Genomic DNA, 20,664 nt, shown 5'->3' on the forward strand with positions numbered 1-20,664 from the left:
ATTTTGAGTCTAAAATGATTTGAATCTGCCGGATAACCACTGTTAATGTCTTACCCGTATAGCTCCTGGAAGGTTCCTAAAACTCCTAAATCCTTGATAAACTTATCGAGGACATGACCTCTGTGTACCTTTTTTAATAATCTTGTGGTAACTTGTTCCTCCAGTTGATGTTTATTGCTCTGCATAAACCTGGGGCAATAAATTAAAAGTTCTTCCGTGGAAGTGTGAGTCACCACAGGATAATCCAAAGTGAAGGGATGTGGAGACCCTTTAAGGCACCGGGCTTTCCTGTAACTGCATATTGTCCTGACTGTGGACTCGTGTACGGGTTTTAGGGTGATTCTCAACATGTGCGAAGGTATTTGAGACTCGTAATTTTATTCATGTGTGTTTGCTCTGTGTGTCTCTGTAGCCTCCGACGACAAAGAGCAGCAGTTTTGGATCAGTCAGCTCCAAGCGTGTGCCAGACGCCACTCTGACAGCAGTGCCAAGGTAACACACACACACGCGCACACGCACACACTTGCAATACCAGAGTTGTAAATATGACTCTGGTCCAAGCTCTTGGGATGTGTTGTAAGTGAAGTGAAAGCCTCAACATGTCCTTTCCTTTTCTTGCTGTTCTGCTTTTAGTCCACTGGCTTTTTCAATGTGTTGAAAGATGATTTTTTTTTCTCTCATGCCATTTTTAAATTCAAATCGCATCATCTCCCATGAGTCTCTTTTAACATTCCCTCTGGGGGTTTTGAAGCTCCTATCATTCTCATTATCTTGGCCTGCTAAAATGACTCGTCTTCTCTTTAAAGTCTTGCAGCAAATATATTAAGTAAATAAATGAATGCTTGATTTTTGTGAAAATGCTCAACAAGCGAAAGATACGAAAAATGTAGACAAAAGTGGGGTCGGATGCATTTTAAATGGACACAAATAAGAAACAAAATGGAAAAAATGTAGGAACCCAGGACTGACACTCGTGCAGCGCTCGGCTTCCACGTGTCGTGTGTAACTTCTCTTACTCGTCCAATTCGAGAATATTTTTAGCACTTCATTTGACAGACGACTTAGCGATTTAGAGGAAATAAAGCATCGCGCTCCTGCTGCTGTATTTGAGGATGAGGTTTACTCTGAATGTCCCTGGTTTCCACTGTTCCTCTTCATGTCTACGTGGGCTCATTTCTAAAAGATTAGTGTGCTGGGTGTAATAGCAACTACCTTTTTTAACCACAACCAGTCTTTTTTTAATATCCTGGATTAATATTTGGACATTTTTTGGGGGGGTTACAGCGGAGGCTTGGAGGGATTAGTCGGTGTGTGTGTGTGTGTGTGTGTGTGTGTGTGTGTGTGTGTGTGTGTGTGTGTGTGCTGTCTGTATCTGTGGTGGGGTGTATTACTATTGGCCTGATCCAGTTGAGGATGAGGAAATAGTCCAAACGTTTTCACTTCCTTTGCAAGATGACATTTTACGCCTACTGTGCTAAATATTGATCGTATTCATCGCTTGTCAAATGAAACTCCCGTCGTACAGTAAAGCCGATTTTGTATTGATCGTATGATTCAAAACATTTGAATGGTCAACGTCAAAAAAGACAATTATGTGTTGATATTGTGGTAATCTGGCATCAAGTTCTCATCAATCTGTGAGAAAATGAATAAAAAAACAAAAACAAACTGACGAATAGTAAAAAGGGGAAAAGCTTTTGACTCTTAAGGTTGTTTTTGCATGACGTTCTAGTCCTAATGTGTTCTTGGTGCCTTGCATAGAAAACAAACTATATGCATTTGTTCTGCTTCTTCATTCATTTATTCACCATTTTCCTGCCTGTATGTGTCTGTTTGTGTTCAGGTGAGGAAGCTGAAGGGCTCCGATGAACACTTGAGTGTGGAAAGAGCAGGAGGAGGCCACGAGGTGCTGGTGAGTCACACACACACACACACACACACACACACACACACACACACACACACACACACACACACACACACACACACACACACACACACACACGTACGCACACATACCTGAGCACCTGGGATGCACTTTACTTCCCGTTTCACAAACACGGTTTCACTTTCAACCATCCAGAAAAAAGGATGCAGAAAGCTCATGTGCACGTTCTCTTTGGTCTGTCTTCTTAAACGAATAGACACGGCGGCCTCATGATGCTGCCTCATCGCCCGCTCGCTTATTCAACACGTAGCTCTTCCCCACTTGAGAGCGCTGCACAGCTGGAGGGAAGGGAAAGTCCAATTACTCTGCTCAGTCGTGATGAGGAGAGCAGGCAACACACGAGAGAAAACAATTGGATAAGCAGGAAAAGGTGGAAGGCCCGTCTCTCTTTTCCCCTCCGTCCTGCGGAGCTGAACGGGCTTTTTGTTCCTGTTGGTTGACTGCAGGGGCATCGCCGCGGCAGCAGCTGTTCCCACTATTCCCACTGCTCCCACTGCTGTGGTCTCATCCTTCCCCGAGCTGCGCTGTCTCGCCTCTCAGATCGTTGTCGCAGCTACTCCGGCAATGCGGCAGCCAGCAGAGGAGGCTCGGCCACATCTCTGATAACAGAGGCGGTGCAGCAGGATTTATTTGTGACAAATAAGGACAGGGGTTTATTGTTCTTGTCTTTATTAGAAACCAAATAAACCAAATAATGAAAGCACAGACACGAGTTATAATGTTGATCCATACTGATGCAGTAAATCTATTTGTCAAACCTTTCGTAGGGAGGCTTTTATTTTGAAGTTGATGAGGTAGAATAACAAATGAGGGAGTGTTGGTATAGTTGGTTTTCTTCAGTGGAGATGGGACGGTGCAATATGTGGGTCGCCGTGGGAGCACCTGAAGATGTTGTGCAGTTGTAAAATTGTATCACAAATTGCAACCTCAAAAATGGCCAATTAGGCTGAATAGACTTCTCTGACTCAGCAAAAGATTGTAGCTTTCCCAATCTCAACTCGAGGTCCATTTTAAAGTAAAATAAAGCTTTTATTCATATCCCATTCTTTCCATCAGCAGATGGAGTCGCCAGATACATTTACAAAGTTACGGCTCGGGCGTGATTTTTTTTTTTCTCCGCTTGTAGCCAGATTTCTATACAAAAGAAAAAAAACACAAATGATTTTCCATCCACTCTTGTTACGCGACTGTTAGGAGTTGGCTGATTGAGATTAACCGCCGCCAGCCGGTGGTGCTCGTTCTCTCGGGTGCTATCATCTCCTCGCAGAAGGAGAGGCAAGGAGATGGCGTAATGAAAACCAATCAAACCTAAAACCTTAAATTGAGAAAGTTTATAGTCTCCTCATTGTCTTTTATAAGCCACGTGCTTCGTGTACATATCATGGTTCATTTCCTAAGTCTGTTTCCATTCCTTTGCTTTTTGCCTTCATTGATACGCCAACTTTTCCACCTCAGCCAAGATGAACAATTAAAGAATCAGTCAGAATAATTATATAAACTGTAAGTAATACACAGGGAAGTATTTGTCTGCCTCTGTGCAGCCTCATTGACAATTCACATTGCATACGTTGACGCTGTCAATAAAGCAATAACTCTTAAATGACCGGACGCTCTTGTCTCCCTGGCTGGCTCTTTCTATAGATCCTCACCAGGCCCCAAAGGAGAGTTTGACCGTAGTCGTTGCAGTTCCTCTAATCTATCGGAGCCACTTTCTTCTCTCAAATTGTCCAGTTACAGTGGTTGTTGTTCTGGAATATGCTTTCAAACGTCTAACTTTAGTTGTCTTCAGTTGTTTCAGTTTCATCCAAGAGTCTTGCTTCTGTACAACCAGTGAACGCATCACCAGCTATCAGATTGTTACAGGATGAGTGCAGAGGAAACTGTGCATCGTTTCGCATGGGACAAATACATGATATGAATCTTCTTTATTATTTTAGTTATTTTTGGTACATGGTTGAAGTGTCGTCATATAGTTCATGAGCAGCGAAAACACAGACGAATGCACGCGAGGAGCATCGGTGGCACATCAGAAGCACCATCGATTATTTCAAATAGAAACTTCCAACAACTTTAGGAATGAAACGAAATACAGATTAAATATAGACCGTTTTTGAAATGGATAGATACAGAATGTAGCTCCGCGTGACATTACAGACCCGGCTTGCCACCAACAAAACTGTACAAACATTCCTATATTCATTCTGTGTGTGTGTCTTTGTGTGTGTGGTCCAGCTTCTCGGTGTGTGTATCTGTCTCTGGCTTTCAGCTTCAGTAGCGTTACCTTTTTATATGTTGATATGGTGGAAAAAGTAAATTAGTTGTGTATTTAAAAAGTATTTCCGTACCCTCCTTGCCGAGGTTGCTACTGAAGAGCTAATTGTGTGTAATTAGCGTAGCTCCCTGCCGTGCAGGAAATGGCGGGTCAGCAGCTGACCGGTGCAGCAGCTCCCCACGCTGCCTCTCGCAGGGCCAAGTCCGCCCACGGCCGACTGACAGCAGAGAGCACCTGTGAAGCAGCAAGCGGGCGAGTTATTTAGCCCTGAGCGCGGTCTGTCAGGCAGAGTGCACTTCCTGGCTACGTGTAAGATTTGAAGACTGGAGTCATTGGCCCTAAATGTACCCACCGAGAATGTATATGATATGATGATATTTTCCTATTTTAATTGGAAGGGTCGACTTTAATGTCCACACTGCGTTGCTTTCTGACGTGTTTAATTGTACTCTGCCGTGTCGGGCCTTCAATATACATCGAGACGAGTAGTTCCTGAAATGTTAGCGTTATTTTATTTTTTTTATTAATTCCAGCCTGCTGACTTTAACATTAATTCCTCCCCAAAGCAATTTTTCATCAACGTAATTTTTTGTCGGATATAGATTGAATTTCTCAATTTATGATTCAACTTAAGATTCTAAAAATAGGTTTTCGGGTTCTGATTTTAGATTGAAACGACTCAATAAGAGACATCCAAAAAAGCTTTTTCTGACATTTTTCTGACAATTTTTTTTTCTCCATCAAATACTTGATACTGCACATCTTCCTGCCCCTAAACATCGTTAGTTAATACAATATGAGAAAGACAACTGTGGAAATTGCTTAATTACAAAGGTCACAAAACATACATATTTTGAAGCTCTTAACCTTACCTCTGATAAATCTTCAGTTTGTTTCATCCAAGATCCGATTCAAGCTTTACAACCACATTGAACATGTTCCTCCATGCTGAGCTCGATGCTTCCCTGCATCTCTTCCCTCCATTACTTCCCCTCTTTTCCTGTTCCCCTTTTGCCTTTTTTTGCTCTGACGTCTTCTTGTCGTTCCAGCGTATTGAAACGCTCGGGGGCTTTGTGCCAGTTTTGGAGGACAAAACCTCAGCGTGTCTTATCAGTTCGCGCTCCTGAAATGCTGTTTCCTTTTCTGCTTACTCACGGCTCGTGGCTTAGGCTTACACAATACAACAGTGTTCTCTCCTGTAAGCTGATTATGTTCTGTTTAAATGATTACCCAAGGACCGGCCTACTATAAAATAACTCACTATTTAGTGTTCAGATGCATCTAATCACATGAAAATGCTCTTTTAAAAAAAAATCTAAATGTGGTGTTTCTACGTTTTTAACTCCAAAGAGCTGCCCAGAGGAGCAGAATAAAGGCCCAATCATGGATGTGACATTATCTTTACGCCATGTTAGTCATAGGTTTGAGTTCCTGGGTTACCGCATAGCGAGCAGCATCACCGGTGGTTTCCCTCTCAGTGAGCAGCGTCCCGGGGCGGAAGCTGTTTATTTGATCTATTTTATGTTCACCGCTGCCGTGATCAGACCTCTGTGCGCTCGTGAGGGATGAATCTCCGGAGCCTCGTCTGCGTCTGCTGCGCTGCTGTAAACTAATGTAGAGGGAGAGAGAGAGAGAGAGAGAGAGTAAAGGCAGCAGAGAGATACCGCTCTGACATGGCCGCCCGTGTGAGCACAGAGGTCGGCGAACCGAAGAGACGAGAGTCACAGAGGGGAAGCGACGGAGGCGTCGAGATGAAGAACGCGATGTGACTTCAGCTTTGGCGCAGGGACACAAAAACAAAAGTGATGACTACCCTTTTTTCCTTCTTTAAAACTCACCTTTAAATTCACAAACCTAGTGGTTGCTTTTATGATGAAGCAATGTTTTTGAGTAATAGGTTGACTTGAGGGCAAATGATGGGGTTCTTTGGAGAATGATAGATGCGTTTCTGTTTTATCTTCAGGCATTCAAACATTATGTGAACTCAATATCAAAGAAGCTCTATTTTTGTCTCCCTGTATTCTTAAAACACCTGGGTATGTTTAACCCCTTTGTTCTGATGATGATGATAATACCAATTACCAAAGAAAAAGAACACAAACGATGTTTTGCAATGCAATTTTTCCACTAATCTCGTTACAGGAAGCTTGGAGGTTTAGTTTAGACAGAAGTTAACGGTCTTCAGTTACATTCAACTGGCACTTATGATGAAGAAACAGAAAGGGAATGTTTCTTTTTTTTGCTTTGAATAAAAACCCCGGCGTCCTAATTGAAACTTTTTTCTTATTGAAAACAAAGATAATTCCTAAGAGCATACTCTTCCTTCTACATTATCATGCTTCCTCCACATTTAAATCCCCACACTCTTTCTCTTTCTCTTTCTCTCTCTCTTTCTCTCTCTCTCTCTCCCTTTCTGTGCCACCCCCTGCTTCCCCTCCAGGGCTCCTCATCCTCTGGTCGGACCCGTAGCTTCTCCCTCCTCCCCCACCTAACCCCATCTTCATCCCCGGGTTCTCAGAGGCACCTGAGCCACGTGGCCTCACCCAGCAACATCGTCACCATCACCCACCACAAATCTCCGGCTGCAGCTCGGCGGGCCAGGAATCTGTACCCGGGACGGCTGCTGGAGGTCAAAGAGGTGGGTGTCAAAGGCACGAGAATAGAAAGCTAACCCTGGGCCTCGAGGTTGGAAATTCAACAGAGGGAGGTTTGTTCTTAGTTTTTGCCTCTCTGTTTTTTTTAAAAAGGGGTTTCACAGAACAGGAGGAAACAAGTGGATGTGGATTTTCCAAGGCAACACGGCAGTATAGTTTTATTATGACTTGGGGTTTATTTTCATAGGCTTGGTCATCGTTAGTTACATATACATTCATTGCAGCCAAGCTAGCTTTCCCCTGGCGAGCTAATCTTACTGTGCAAGCTCTGAGTTATGACTCGTACACTGTCGCCCATGCTGGCTGTGGGTTTGAAGATGTTGTTATATGCATAAACATGCATTTTTTTTAAAACATTGATCATGTTTAAAAACAGATCAATATTTGAAAATGACTTCTTTCTTGTGCCATTTCCTCTTCTTTTATATAATAATAGTCTTTTTGCGGACACACCCACGCATTAAAGAATTTGAGGAGATATTTTATGATCGTAGAAACGAAACACAGAAACGTTTCTAAAATTATTGTGTTATGAATTCTCACGAATGGTATATATTTCTTTGAGGTTTTGACATTTAAAAATGTTTGCACATCCAAATCACAGGGACAACGTGCTGCGTTTGTCAAAGCGTAACACAAACAAACACAGCAGGCTCAAAACTATTTGCAATAAACCGGATTCATGTTTAAACCAAAATAAACTTAATTATTAGTCCAAAAAAAATTCCGCTTTTTGACAGAACACACTTAGATGTAGTCCATCAAGAACATTTCGTCTGATCGTTTAGTATTTTGTAGCCTTCAGAGTCTCTGCTGGTCTCAGGTGGGACACTGGTGCAGTGAGTTCAGCAGATATTTCTGTCTTCCTTGCAGGCTTGACAGTGACTGCAGTGTGCTTGTTCTTCACTGCGAGTTCAGCTTTGTTGGCATTTTTATGGTATATATCAATACTGATTAACCTGGCCGGCGACAGAGGGAATAGCTCGGGGAGCTTATGTTGTTGACTCGGGGTCAGTGTGTGCAGGAACCAAACACATGAGATATGTGAGAGCGTCCGCGTGTGAAGCTAAATCGTCCATATGGAACATTTGATATTCCTGTCCATGTTGTCCTGCCGGTCCCTGAATGCATACATTTAGATTACAACTATTTCCATAAGAGCTTACATTTACAGACCCGCAAGCACATCCTGAGTTAATTAAAACGCCGTCCACTTGAAATTTCCAATCAGTTTTTTGATTTAGTTTGAAGCTTAAATCCTCATTAAATTCTCCCCGCCTCGGTCACCAGACCTGTCGGTTCTGGTTACCGCTCCGTCCTCATCTGCCACGTCTCCATACATTCAGCCCAGTCGTTCACGGCTCTCGGCTTATCTCTCAAGAGACAATTGTTTTTTTGTTCCTGTCTCTTCTAAATAGCCTGTCTGCTGTTGACGTCCAGTGATTCATTGCCATAGATTGCAGCTGAAGTTGGTATCGCGAAGTGAAAACGTTGAAAAGACACGACGAAGACATGACCGTGTGCCCGCCTGGCGAACCGTACCGAGCCAGGGGCCGCGGCATGTCTGCCCTCACACTTTTGTCTGGAGCTGAAATGTGCTTTTTTTTGGGGATCGTTGCCAGGCAATCGTGCATCTGGCCGCTGAATTATGGAGATAAGATGACTTGGCAGGAAAGAGAGAAGGAACACGAAAGTGGCTTTCTGAATGTAAAACACTGCTTCCCTGTATAAACGGTTGGCACAGAGGAGAAAAATAGACGGCGACAGAGAGGAGGTCATGTCGGCCATCGTGGCAAATGTTGATGGATCCAGATACTTGCTGACTTGTTTTGTCCTTCGGCTGCTCTGGGTCAATGAGGTCGTTGGTCCTCTGCCCGAGCGAATCAATTCAAGCCTTTTGTTGAAAAAGTGTTGCGACTCTCGCAAATTTGTATTGTTGCCAGTTTTAATAGCTTTGCTGCAAAAATATTTGCAGGCGAGTGTTTTTTCTTTTCTTTCTATTGTTGTGTAAAAGCCTTCCCTATACCCACTGTGTGTATCCTTGAGGGTTTAACATGCATGTTAATAATATCCTTCCTCACAAAACATTTGAAAAGCCGATTTTTGTTTTTGTTGAACATTTTACATCCTGTATTGTTTACCAGCTGGCAGACTTTGCACATTAGCACCACCTGTTTTCTGTCTTTCTTCTTTATTGAGTATGTTTTGTGTATTATTCAGACACGTGGAGGTTACAAGGAGAAATAAAAGGCAACTGTCTCACTTGTATCTATCTGATCCTCGCTCCAGAAAGACAAAGATCACTCATTAAGTCGCCCTCTTAAACTGGGACAAAGCAGCTTTGTATGATGTCTCCCAAATACATGTACAAAAAACACCATGTAATGGAAACCTCACAGTAGGACGTGAGCTCTCTGCGTCTCCTCTACTGAAGCTGAAGCAGCAGGGAGTAAACAGCACCGCCGTGAGAGAAACCGAGCACTAGAAACTCAGCAATTAACCTCCACGACTCGTCTGCTTGTCATTCTGGTGACGCGTTGGAGTAGCATCAATATTTCATGCGAAGATCTTTCCTTCGTGGCCCCGCTTCTTGCTCATTGACGACCTGGCTGTCTCCGAGTTGTGAAAATCCCCGTCCTGAGTCGCCACGCCGCGCGTCTGCTTCGTCTTCGTTAGGAATATCTCGCCTAAGTGATTCACTCCGTGACAGAAAGAGAGCAACTGGCGTTCGGTGTGAGCGGAGACTAATTTCTCACCTCTCAGGAGCAGAGTCTGTCTCCTCGAGTGAACCGGGGGAGACTTTGAGTAAATACAGAGCAGATGGTGTGATCGTGATGCAAAACAAACACTCCTTTGGGTGCGTGTGTTTGCTCCGCAGACGGCGAACACGAGGCCCTCTGTGGTGTGTGATTCATTTTTTTTTCCCGCTGGTTGGTTCAAAAGAATTGGGTTGCCGCTTGGTGTGATCCCTCTCCTCGTCCACTGTTCCCTCACTGCCTGTCTTCCCACCTCACGTCATTTGTTGTTCCACTCCCGTTATTCGTAACAGGCCCATAAACTAGTCAGGTGGATTCGGCACCGAGCCGGGGGGGGGGGGGATGCTCGAGTCAACAGTGAAGCAGCGTGCTTGCTCTGTGATTTACGCACCACTGTCCACGTCAGAGACCAGAAAACTGCTGCATGCTGATTATCGGTGGATTTATGGTCAAACGGCGGCATGGGGAGCGGTGTGGTGTACATCCCATTTATTTTCCGGTCACTGTGGCCGATAATATTCATGAGCACTACTCCGTTACGACACCCTGTTACCACCCTCACGCCGGCTGCAGATGCATACAACCTTGGCTCTTTTTTTTTAAACGGTCCTGGGAGGGGAAGTGGTCTTTGCACCTCAGTGAATCTCCACATGATCTGCCTCGTCGGCTCGGCTCTGTTGATCCCAGACCCGCCGGCACTCACCGACCCGTCCTCACACCAGGCAGGAGGCTCGAACAAGCAGAGTGAGCAGCAGCACAGTTCGGCTTCTACTTCGGCCTGTCGCCATCATAACGCCATTGACTTATCGCACACGATGTGGACATGACCTTATCGACCTATAACACGCTATTAGGATATGACCGTGATCCTTTTTGCTTTCCTCAGTAGTGCCCATTTTGTTGACTTGTGTGTTTATTCACATAATAATGTCACCAACATGATGCCAGGGAATTCAGCCGTTTTCTAACCATCACAGGATGAGAGAGAGTCCATTTTAGTTTTAGTTTTGATTTTGTGGTTTAATTTTATTTATTTATGTGGGATGTTTTAATAAATTTGCATTCAAATTCCACTGTCTGTATATTCCTAAAAATGAAGTGCACTCATTGGAAGAGTGTTCTCGCAATATTAAGCCAAATTTATCTTTGTATCAGTGGCATAAAATTGTCTTAAAAAGACAATGTCTTATTGCCGTTAATTGTAGGCCAAAACGACGCCGCATCTCCGACGCTCTTGAAATATATTCGGAGTAGGCGACAGGTCTTCCTCATTACGCGGGAGCAACAGTTCAGATTGTGATACTTCTGAAATGCAACATTGAACTAACGACATATCGGTGCGGTCCTGGTTTGAGTGTTCATGCCATTGTCATGCTGTCGCCTCCCATCCGTCTGCCCAGCCGTGCGTGCGTCTGTCCTTCCACTGGCAGTGCGACGGTGGGAGTCAGAGCACATTACCATCTCTCCTCGGCCAACTTGTCACGGCTGATGTGAACTCATCAAGCGCCTCGTCTCTCGGTGCAGCGGCACCATCGGGCACTTACGCTGCAGCAGCAGAGCTGGATCAGCGGGGTTAGGCTATTTCTGGAAGCACCACTGGTCCGCGTGGCTCCAGAGAGAGGTGTGTGTATGTGTGTGTGTGTGTGTGTGTGTGTGTGTGTTGGAGCTGCTATTACTGTAAATCCACTGACTTTGCTTTGCAGCAGATGCAGTTATATGTTCCATCTATGTTCCATGTCTAACCTGTGTGGCCTGCACATAAACCAAACAATGACAGGGAATATGAAGGATGTAACGTACAGAGAGCAATACGAGCTACACCCTGATGCTTAGTTTTTGCCTGTTGTTTGTTACACACTTAGGAGCTAGTTTCTATTGGAGAAGACTTAAGAAGAGGTTTGTTTGAGATATGAAACATTCATATTTAGTGTGTGCACATCTGTGTGTTTGATCACTTGTAGGCGGCTCTGGTACTGGCTCTTATTATTGACCTACTAACATGAGACCAGGTTGCATTTATTATTGCAAATACATGCTTGGTTTTCTCCTCTTTTTTTTCCTGCTTTAAATGATAATGTATCTCTTCATCTTGTGTGTGTGTGTGTGTGTGTGTGTGTGTGTGTGTGTGTGTCTTGGCACAAGCTACTAATCCTCTAAGTCTTTCCATCCATACAAAAATTGTCTGACTGTTTGTGTTGCATTTTCCTGCACACCATAAAACTCTGAGAGCTGTGTTATTTCTATGCACCGTGTGTTTTCTTTTTTTTGACTTACCTATGGTTGCATAGCAACACATTTGCTCACCAACTTGCATGCCACCCGTATGGGCCCCTTTAGTGAATTTGGGCCCTGAGGCAACTCTAACTTCTAGTATTACAAGTGCACGACGGATGCAGTTATACTTACTGCTAATATCTACTTGACAGATAATGTCTATTTGACAGATTTGCAGCATGACTACAATAATTCTAATACTTCAATATATCAAAATGTGTCGACTAACTCCTCCAAGTCTTGGCAAAAACACTGAAGGTCAGCTTGGATTCACAGCCGACCCACCGTTACTATTACGTGTCATATTGTCAAGTGTCCTTATGTGTTTTAAAGCCAGTGTTGGTCAGACTATACTCTGGATGAAAAGGAATCAAAACATCTGCATGAACTTCCATCCGTATTCTCAGTATATTAAAGTTGTATCTTCACCGACAAAATTGCTACAATTCATTTCCACTCTCTCAAACACCTTTTAGTTATATGTTTGTGTGCAATGTATTGCAACGTTTGGAAGAAAAAAAGCCAGAATTTTCAAAAAAGAAATGTATATTCTCAAGCATGCATGTCATATATATTAATCAGATTTAATGTATCACCTCATGATATCTCGACACACAATAATAAGTCTATCCAGCCCTTTATGACCTTTTATAAAGTGCAGTAAAATGATGTCCCTCATGAATGGCTCACAGAAGGGTTTTAACTCTCGTAGAAATGAGGTGCGCATGTGAAATGAAAGTCCTTATTTTTTGAAGGGCAATGTGAAAATGATATGGTGTCATCATGCTGAACACTAACAGTCTATTAATAAAAAACATTCAAGACAAACGTTTGAGCTCTATCTACCTGAGGAATTCAACATCCGACCTGAATAAATAGCTGAATAATTGGACAAGCTCTGAGCTTGAAAAGAAAAAAAGAAGTTTTACATGAATGTCTGAGCCATATATACCTCACCACAACAGCTCAGTGAGTCCCCAACAGCTCTGTGTACTGATGCAGGCAGACAGATGTGCTGTTGAAGTGCATGTGGAGGACGAGGGTATGTGGAGCCATACAATATTAATGAATCCTACATTTCCAGGCTGATAAACAACCCAGATTCATTAGCCTCGAGAGAAGCTTATTACCCGCTAGCGAGAACCGACTTTGTCTTCTTCCTTTTGAGATGCATTAAGACTCTGAAAGGTGAGTCATACAGATAGAACTCTTAGGATGAAATGTTTTGTGTTTCTGTGAGAGCACAGGGGAGAACTTTTTTTTTGTTTTGTTTTGTTTGAAGAACTTCAGCAGCTTCTTTTTTTGGCACTGCCGCCTTGGAGCAGACGGTTGTGCCTGCAGTCAAGACTGAGGTGACAACGCTCGAATTAATGCTCAGTTGTGTCACCTCCCACGCTGGAGTAAAACTTTATAGATAAACGAGATGGTGCGAGATATGGTGTCACATTCCTGTCATGCGTGTATCTGCAGTCTTGGCGGTGTTGATGAATGAATGAAAATAAATGAAATGAAATATGTACATTCCGATTTGAAGTACTTAATGATCAATGACCATAAACATCCATTCATGAAAAGCATAACTTGTTTCCTTTGACAAACTAATCTAATTTTAAGGATTTGATGTCTTATCGTAAGTAGACTTACTACCAATTAGGTAATGAATAAACGTTGAAAATCGATATTTAGGAATGAAGTTTAAGGTATTCAAGGTTTTTTTTACTCAATATCAACAAATCCCATAAAAAGACCGAAATGACCTATGTGTTACTATATCAATACTTTCTTTTTCAGACTTTGTCTGTTACTCAAGCTCATTCCTACAAAAGACATAAATCTTTAAATACAGGCCACACATTAATCATTTCATCACCTAAAGGCCAAATCATTTTCAAAAACAGATGGGCATTGTAGATTTTAGCAGACTTTACTCAGATAGGATTAAATGGTGCATTGTTTGTGACTATTTACACACACTACTTTATATTCATCCATGAGGATTTAGTCAAAATTCAACTGCAGTGCCGTTTAACCAAAGAAACACATCACCAAGTGCAACCGTGTGGCTCATTGATGTATTTTATATTTTGGTTGTGACAACAATAAAGAGGAATAAGTTATATCATTGTCGTTTTTTTCTCTCACAGGGTTAAGTGAAAAACCTAAAATACCACCAATTTAATCCTTTCAAAAGGACACGTATGAGGTTCTTGAAAGTGAAAGTGAACAATAAAAAAATAGGCAGAAATAGAAAAGAAACATCAGTAAATCCTGCCAATGTTGATTGATTTCACGGCCTCTTTAGTTTCTTTTTTTATGAAATGATATCTTGTAACTTACTCACTGGATATAGATTTTGTAGCCATCTGGAGACCAGGCGTGTTTTTACTGTATCTTATCATATTGTCAGATCAGGCTCGCTGAGAGATGCCATCCCCGAGTAACTGATAACATATCATGTGAAATAATCTGATCCATCTCTTTAAATCAGTGGCTCGCTGATGAGTTGGGTGAAGTGACTGTTGATTGTGTATTTTAATGCTGGAAATGCTGTTGTCCCCCCAGGTGATGTCCCAAGCAGAGGGCCAGCAGAAGAACCTGGTCCAGTCCATCGACTCTCTGCCCACCAGAGGCTCTCTCTCCTGCCTGGACCAGGACCTGCTGCTGCTCAAAGCCACGTCGGCCGCCACACTCAGCTGCCTGGGGGAGTGCCTGAACATCCTCCAAAAGACCCAGAGCCACAGCCAGGCACCACCTCAGTCGTCCCAGTGCCACTACGATGGCCATGGCGCCCCCTCCGGTGAGTCCGCCCCTGGCCCCATTCCAGTGCTGCTGCTGGAGCCCCCGACCCCTCCATCTCCCCCATCCCTCTTGTCTTTCCAGTCCCCTCCTCCAGCGCCCATCACCAGCGACAAGGGCCAGCTGGGGCCGCTGGACTGTGGCTCTTGTCCCTGCCTGATGGGTACCATGAACTTCAATGTTTGTAGTAAATGTTGAATGTTGCATTTGTGTGTTAATTTGTTTCATGCCATTTCTGTTTTGTTTTTTTTGGTCTTAGTTTGTAGTTGTCACTGTTCTTCTTTTCCATTTTCAATTCATGATGGTGTTTCTTCAATGTCGTCGATTCCATTGAAATGCCAATAGTTCCTTCAAATGTTATTGCCAAGAACGAGCTTGAATGTGAAGTGTGTGTGGACATGGTTTTATTGTCAATATTCTTTACAGAATCCGTGAAAGCATTTCAGACATGCATGTCAGAAAAAAAAATCAGTTTATGTTCCGAGTGAGTAAACCTAAATACTATGACTAATACTATGCACTTTTAAATGTCCTCAAAGGATTACGTCTTTGCCAAAGGAATCCACACTGGTGCCTAAAATGTCAGACCTCTGCCATGTTTAACCCGCTCTGTGCCAGATCGCTGTGGATCCAATAAAGTTTCGATTCAAACCATTTTCAGCCTGAGGGTGGTTCTATCGGCATAACAGCAAGTAGTCGGGAACAGTGACTATAGCTAGAATTTAGACCCCAAAAGGATTTTCAGATAATGTCAACAGATCCGTTTTTCCAAAGTTGAGAAGAATATTTATGATCCATTTACAGTCTCCAAGTTGCGATGGAGCAACAGTCTAAATTGTATCTCTAGGAAAGAGGAGTAGACAAAGAAATACTCCACCAAAAAAAATCTATTGAGCACCAAACACTTACGTGGGACTGAAAGGTGGCTGGTGAAAATGTATAACCTTTTTTGGAAGATAGCAACTGAAGTCAGTTTGGATTCACCGCAGTTACAATGAATCCCAAGGACCAGCCATAAGTCAAGGCTCAATAAAGTGTAATTTTGCTCATAGAAATGTCTCAAACACCTGCAATGTAATCCACTTATCTGCTGTTGACAAAAGGAGTCCATTTAGTAGCTTTTCTGGACTTTTCATGGACTTACTGAACACACTTACTAGAACTAAATTGCTAATAAAGCATTAAATGGGTTGCTTCTCAATTGGCAATTATTGGTAGAAGTGGATTCTACTGTTGTTTGATAAGTTTCTGTGGATGCTTTGTATTGGGAACACCTCGGGATGCTCCAGAAAGAGATGCAGGACGAGGCTAGGGAGAGGAATGTATGGGATGTAACGGAAAATGGATGAATGGTTTTGTTGGAATCCATTGTAACTTTTGTAAATCCAAGCTGACAACAGTTACCGTCTTTAAAGCCCTACAGGTGCACATTTTTGGTGGAGTATTGAACCCAAGAAGATGTCGTCGACCTCCATTTAAGACTTTTGGAAGGTCTCTGTGGGTTTGGGTATGGGGCGGGTGCCGGATCCCCGCCAATCCACTGGTCCTCACAGTTTGTCGGTCTTCTCTTTGCGCCAACAGCCATGCTGCCCTGTACCTGTTCATCAGACAGGGGGTGGTGTGGAGTGGGACCACCGGGCCGCAAGTACAAACCTCTTTCCTTCCGCTGCCTGGCTGATAAGTCCTGTGGGGGTCCAGCTGCGCCCCGCTTCCGGCATGTATCCCCCACACCTCAGTGAGGAGTTTTTTTGTTAGGATCCTCGTTTTTTTTGCCATAGATGGGGTCGCGTGGCCCACCGGCATGAGCAGCATCCAGATTTCGTACAGCTGATAAAAGGGAGTGGCTGGCTGGCTGGCTGGTTGGTTGGTTGAATGGTTTTGTTACGCCCACACAGAAAAGCTTTCCACTGCATGGGCAAAGATAACTCTTTGGTAGAGAGCCGAGCATGAGGTTGGGCTGAGTTTGGCTGGCACGTTAGTCGATCCAGGCTCCTCCTACTACAAAACCTGAGTCTGAGTCAGCTCCAGCTATTGCAAAGCCAGTCAAGGAACTTAAAGGATCTTTGTAAACTCCCACCGAAAACCTGCCAGTCACAAACCAGACAGCATATTATCAGCTGATCACGGAGGATCTTTGCTGCTCGCTCTATCTCCCCCTATGCCACTGCAATAAAGAGCTTGAAGCCCAACCCTCTCTCTTTCACCCCACACCCAGAACATTTTCCTTTGAGGAAATTAAAATCCATAAAGGAAATTTACCTTGCAAACTAGCCCCCCCCCCCCCTCCTCCTCTCCCTTGCAGCTTCACATAAACACAGAGGAGCAGAGTTTTTTTCAAACGGAAAATAAAAGGTACAAGAAGAAACATCTAGGGTGAGAGATGGATGTGAAAGCATCACACAATCTGAAACGATGTCACAGCCCAGAAATGGAAGGTGAAGCCATTGGAAACATCTACTGCATGAATGTTTGTCTCTCGACTGTGTGATCTGCGACAGCCTTTCGATTCACCTGCATGTCTCGATCCAATGGCCCAGACATCCCCCCCCCCTGCTCACTGAGTGTTTCTACTTCTGGTGCTTCATTGTGACATCTCAGAGAAAGCATCCAAGTACGTCATAGATTGTTTGTCAACCGGCTTCTTGTAAATACATGAACATTTTTCAGAAATGTCTCACCCTTAAAATTATCTTGAAATGAACTCTCAGGATTCGATTAACCACCAAATGTCTTCTCTGTTCTCCCTATAATTCTCATTCACACTTCACTCGCCTTCGAGCAGGGCCACCTTTTCCTCATGTGTCCGTTGTATATGACTCCAGTTTCGTTGGAGGAGGTCCACGAACACTCTTCAGGTTCCTGTCAGTCAAACTGTCAGGTGACCAAAGCAAAGACCCGGCCTGAGGGCTATGTCAGCTCGTTTCGTCGAGGCCGACTCGCCTCCGGCTCTGCAGCATGTCAACCTGTGTCAGCACAGCTTGCTACTCGCTAATGGATATCAAAGAGCGGCCTCTTGGTGCATTAGACTTTTAACCCAATTTGAGCATTGGGGCCAGAAAGCGGAAGAGCCTGTGCTACCTCTCCAATAACACAACTTTGAAATGTGATCTACTACTGTGATGCATATACGAAGCTTTTAAATGAGGAAATTTACAGCTTGGTTTTTGTGAGTGACAGTCGCAAATCCCTCTAGTCCGTTCGCACACGAGACACGGATGGATGATCGGTGCAGGAGACGGTACAATAGCTCTGCATTGGACTCAGATTTGGTGAAGCACAACGTTAGAAGGCTGTCAGAGTAGTGAATTTGATGTCTGTTTTTGAGGCTGGAGTGTGGGAAGGAGCCTTTTAGTCCGTGTGCTAACCAGAGGTGCAATGTGTAAGATCTGGCCATATTTTTTTGCTTAAAACATTCAAACACAGACTAACATTTAGGTTACAGTGTGTTGCAGAGGTCTCTAGTGATATGAGCATGCTAACCAGCTAGCTTTGGCTACTCCTGTCTTGTGGACTGACGGTCCGTCTCCCAGAGCTGCTGCATGCATATATGAGGTCTTGTTTCTGCTAATTTGGACTTAATCCAGTAAGTTATAACTACCAAAACATAGACGGACCGTACAGTCCCCGGTTTAAGATAGCTAGCATAAACACATGACGATTACAACATGGCAGTAACAGAAGAACGCATATCTCGATTGTATGGACCCAGTCATGAAGGTGAAACGCTGAACCCTCTTAGTTTGGAGCATGTGGTCAGATTTTACACACTGCACCTTAAGTAATACAGATTTCCTGTGCTTGAGACTTTTCACCTGACCATATTACATCCTTTTACAATTTATTGACCTGCAGTTCTAACTGAGGCTACTTTAAAATTAGCAATTGCTACATGAGTGGCTCAGTTATATTGTGTGATTGAAATCAATATGACAGTATTGTATGCAAAGTCTCACCTACTTGGATGTTCAGAAAAGTTAAACTTTGAATCATCCTCCCTGACAGTTCATCTCCTGTAGGTGAAGGCTCAGTATTCACAGATTATGTATTGATTTATTTTTTAAATGGCTTTACAATAACTGGCGTGAAGTTATTTCAAGGCTCAGTTACAGCATGAGACAGACTGTACAGGATTTAGATTCATGATATTTCTGCAGAGCATTTTATTGCTTGTGGCTCAGAGTCAAAATGACTCATCATTTTTGTATGCCTGGCCTTGAATCAACACAACAGACACACACAAGCGCCCACAAGTAATTTCCTGATAGTCTCAATCAGAAACAACAATCAATAACACACCTTCAGTCCAGTATTATTCAAGAAAACCTTAATATTGAATGTCAAAAACGAAGATACAGAGTGTGATAGGAGGTCTCTCCTTAGTACCTCTTTCATTCTTATTATCAATTTAATCCAACCCAAAATCAAGCATTAATACACACAAATGAGCAGTAGAAATGAGATGGAAGTAAACCCCATGTGTCTCCTCCGCACTGGTGTGATCTTTGTTCTTAACTAACCTTGTTGGTTTTCAGATGGTGTTCCTGTGTGGACTGTTCCAAAGTCGCCCTCAGGGGAGCAGCTGAAGAACGGAGGTCTGACTCCTCTACGATCAGCCGAGCCCTCGCCGGCCTTCAGCAAAAGGAGTCTGTCCCCTGGTGCTGAGGTGAGGAACACCTCGGCCATCGGCCTTGCTCCTCCTTCTTCCCCTGTCGTCTTGGTCTGTTCGCGATCTGAGTTCGTAGCGTCTTCGACGTAAGACCCGGACCACCGCGGGGCCACACAATTAATCTAGGAGATCTGGAAACTGCCTCTTGTGCTTTCTAGCGAGGAGAGTTTTTGAGACAAGTTACGAACGGTTGCTGATGCTGATGGTGATCAAGACAGCTGCTGGTTGGATGGCTGTTTAGAAACACATTTTTTATTTAGTCATTTTGCCTGACGCTTTTGTCAAGGTTGCTGGTGCAAGAGTAAGACGTGGAACTCTAGTTTGTGATGTTTTGCTGCTATTGGATGATGACCGTGTAGCTCCAGACAGGAAACATGGAGGGAGAGGAAGGGGTATGACATGCAGCAAAGGTCACCGGCTGGAATTGAGCCAGGGACATTACATTGAAATTATAAGTCTGCGTGGATTCCTTCCAACTGTGAAGTTATTCTTTGTTTCTCTCAATTCTCGTCGACAGACCGTCTCCACATTGGGGAATGCATTTGCACAGACTTAAAACTTGCTTTCTCAGGAGAGGCGGTCCGTCACGCTAAACATTTCACCTCCTTTTTATCCGCCAAAGTTACATTTAGACTTGAAACAGTATGAAAAATCTGAACGAAACGGCCCCGTTATTCATGCCAGTGGACTGAGAAACAAATCTGTGCTCGTGATGATGATGATGATGTGGGGGCTGTGGTTTTCTGGTTTTCTGCCCCACTTTCCTCTTCCTCCTCATGGTTGCCCTCGTTGCCCGCGGAGGGAAGCGCTCGTCGCTTCTAAAAGTTTGAACAGAGCTGCTGTCAAATAAGTGGGTCACACGGTACAGAGCTGGAAGTGATCCGGTCCCAGGAGGAGGCTTCATGAACGCCCGCCCGCCGCAGAGAGCGGCCGTCTGACTGTCCGGACCGCCCTGTGTCCGTCACAGGGAATCGAGGCCAGGTGACGCTGACATGAATGTGTGCGTGAGAGAAAGGAGGAGGCTGAGAGGGCTTTGCTTTATGTCCCAAATGGAAAGCAGACATCTTAATGATTTTGTTAAAATGCTGATTAATAGCTTAAAAGGACAATAACCCCCCCCGGAAAGGAAAGAATTTATATTGGCTTGATTTTGGTAATGTGTTTTCCCTGTTCCCATGGATACCTTGGAAACATGGATCGCTTGAGCTTACATCTAATTAACGCCAGCGACAGCGACAGCAGGTATTTTTGTTGCTGAAACGATCTAGTGGCAAAACATCAGCAGAGAATGCGACGTG

The 20,664-nt window shown here is 43.7% G+C and overlaps 1 protein-coding gene across 2 annotated transcripts in view; it reads left to right on the forward strand.

The window, feature by feature from the left end:
* Nucleotides 1–20,664, forward strand: part of LOC137784930 (oxysterol-binding protein-related protein 10) — a 54,718-nt gene that overhangs the window by 16,657 nt on the left and 17,397 nt on the right. Inside the window, exons 3-7 of one of the 2 annotated variants that reach the window (XM_068575925.1) lie at nucleotides 413–492; nucleotides 1,844–1,912; nucleotides 6,661–6,858; nucleotides 14,467–14,701; nucleotides 19,233–19,363. In XM_068575925.1, coding sequence (XP_068432026.1) covers nucleotides 413–492; nucleotides 1,844–1,912; nucleotides 6,661–6,858; nucleotides 14,467–14,701; nucleotides 19,233–19,363 — 713 coding nt within the window. The remainder of the gene's footprint in view (nucleotides 1–412; nucleotides 493–1,843; nucleotides 1,913–6,660; nucleotides 6,859–14,466; nucleotides 14,702–19,232; nucleotides 19,364–20,664) is intronic. The other variant, XM_068575926.1, reaches the window with a different exon arrangement.

This window comes from Clinocottus analis, unplaced genomic scaffold (assembly GCF_023055335.1).
Source record: "Clinocottus analis isolate CAN_PGR_092001 unplaced genomic scaffold, fCliAna1.0.p SCAF_14, whole genome shotgun sequence".
Lineage (NCBI taxonomy): Eukaryota > Metazoa > Chordata > Actinopteri > Perciformes > Cottidae > Clinocottus > Clinocottus analis.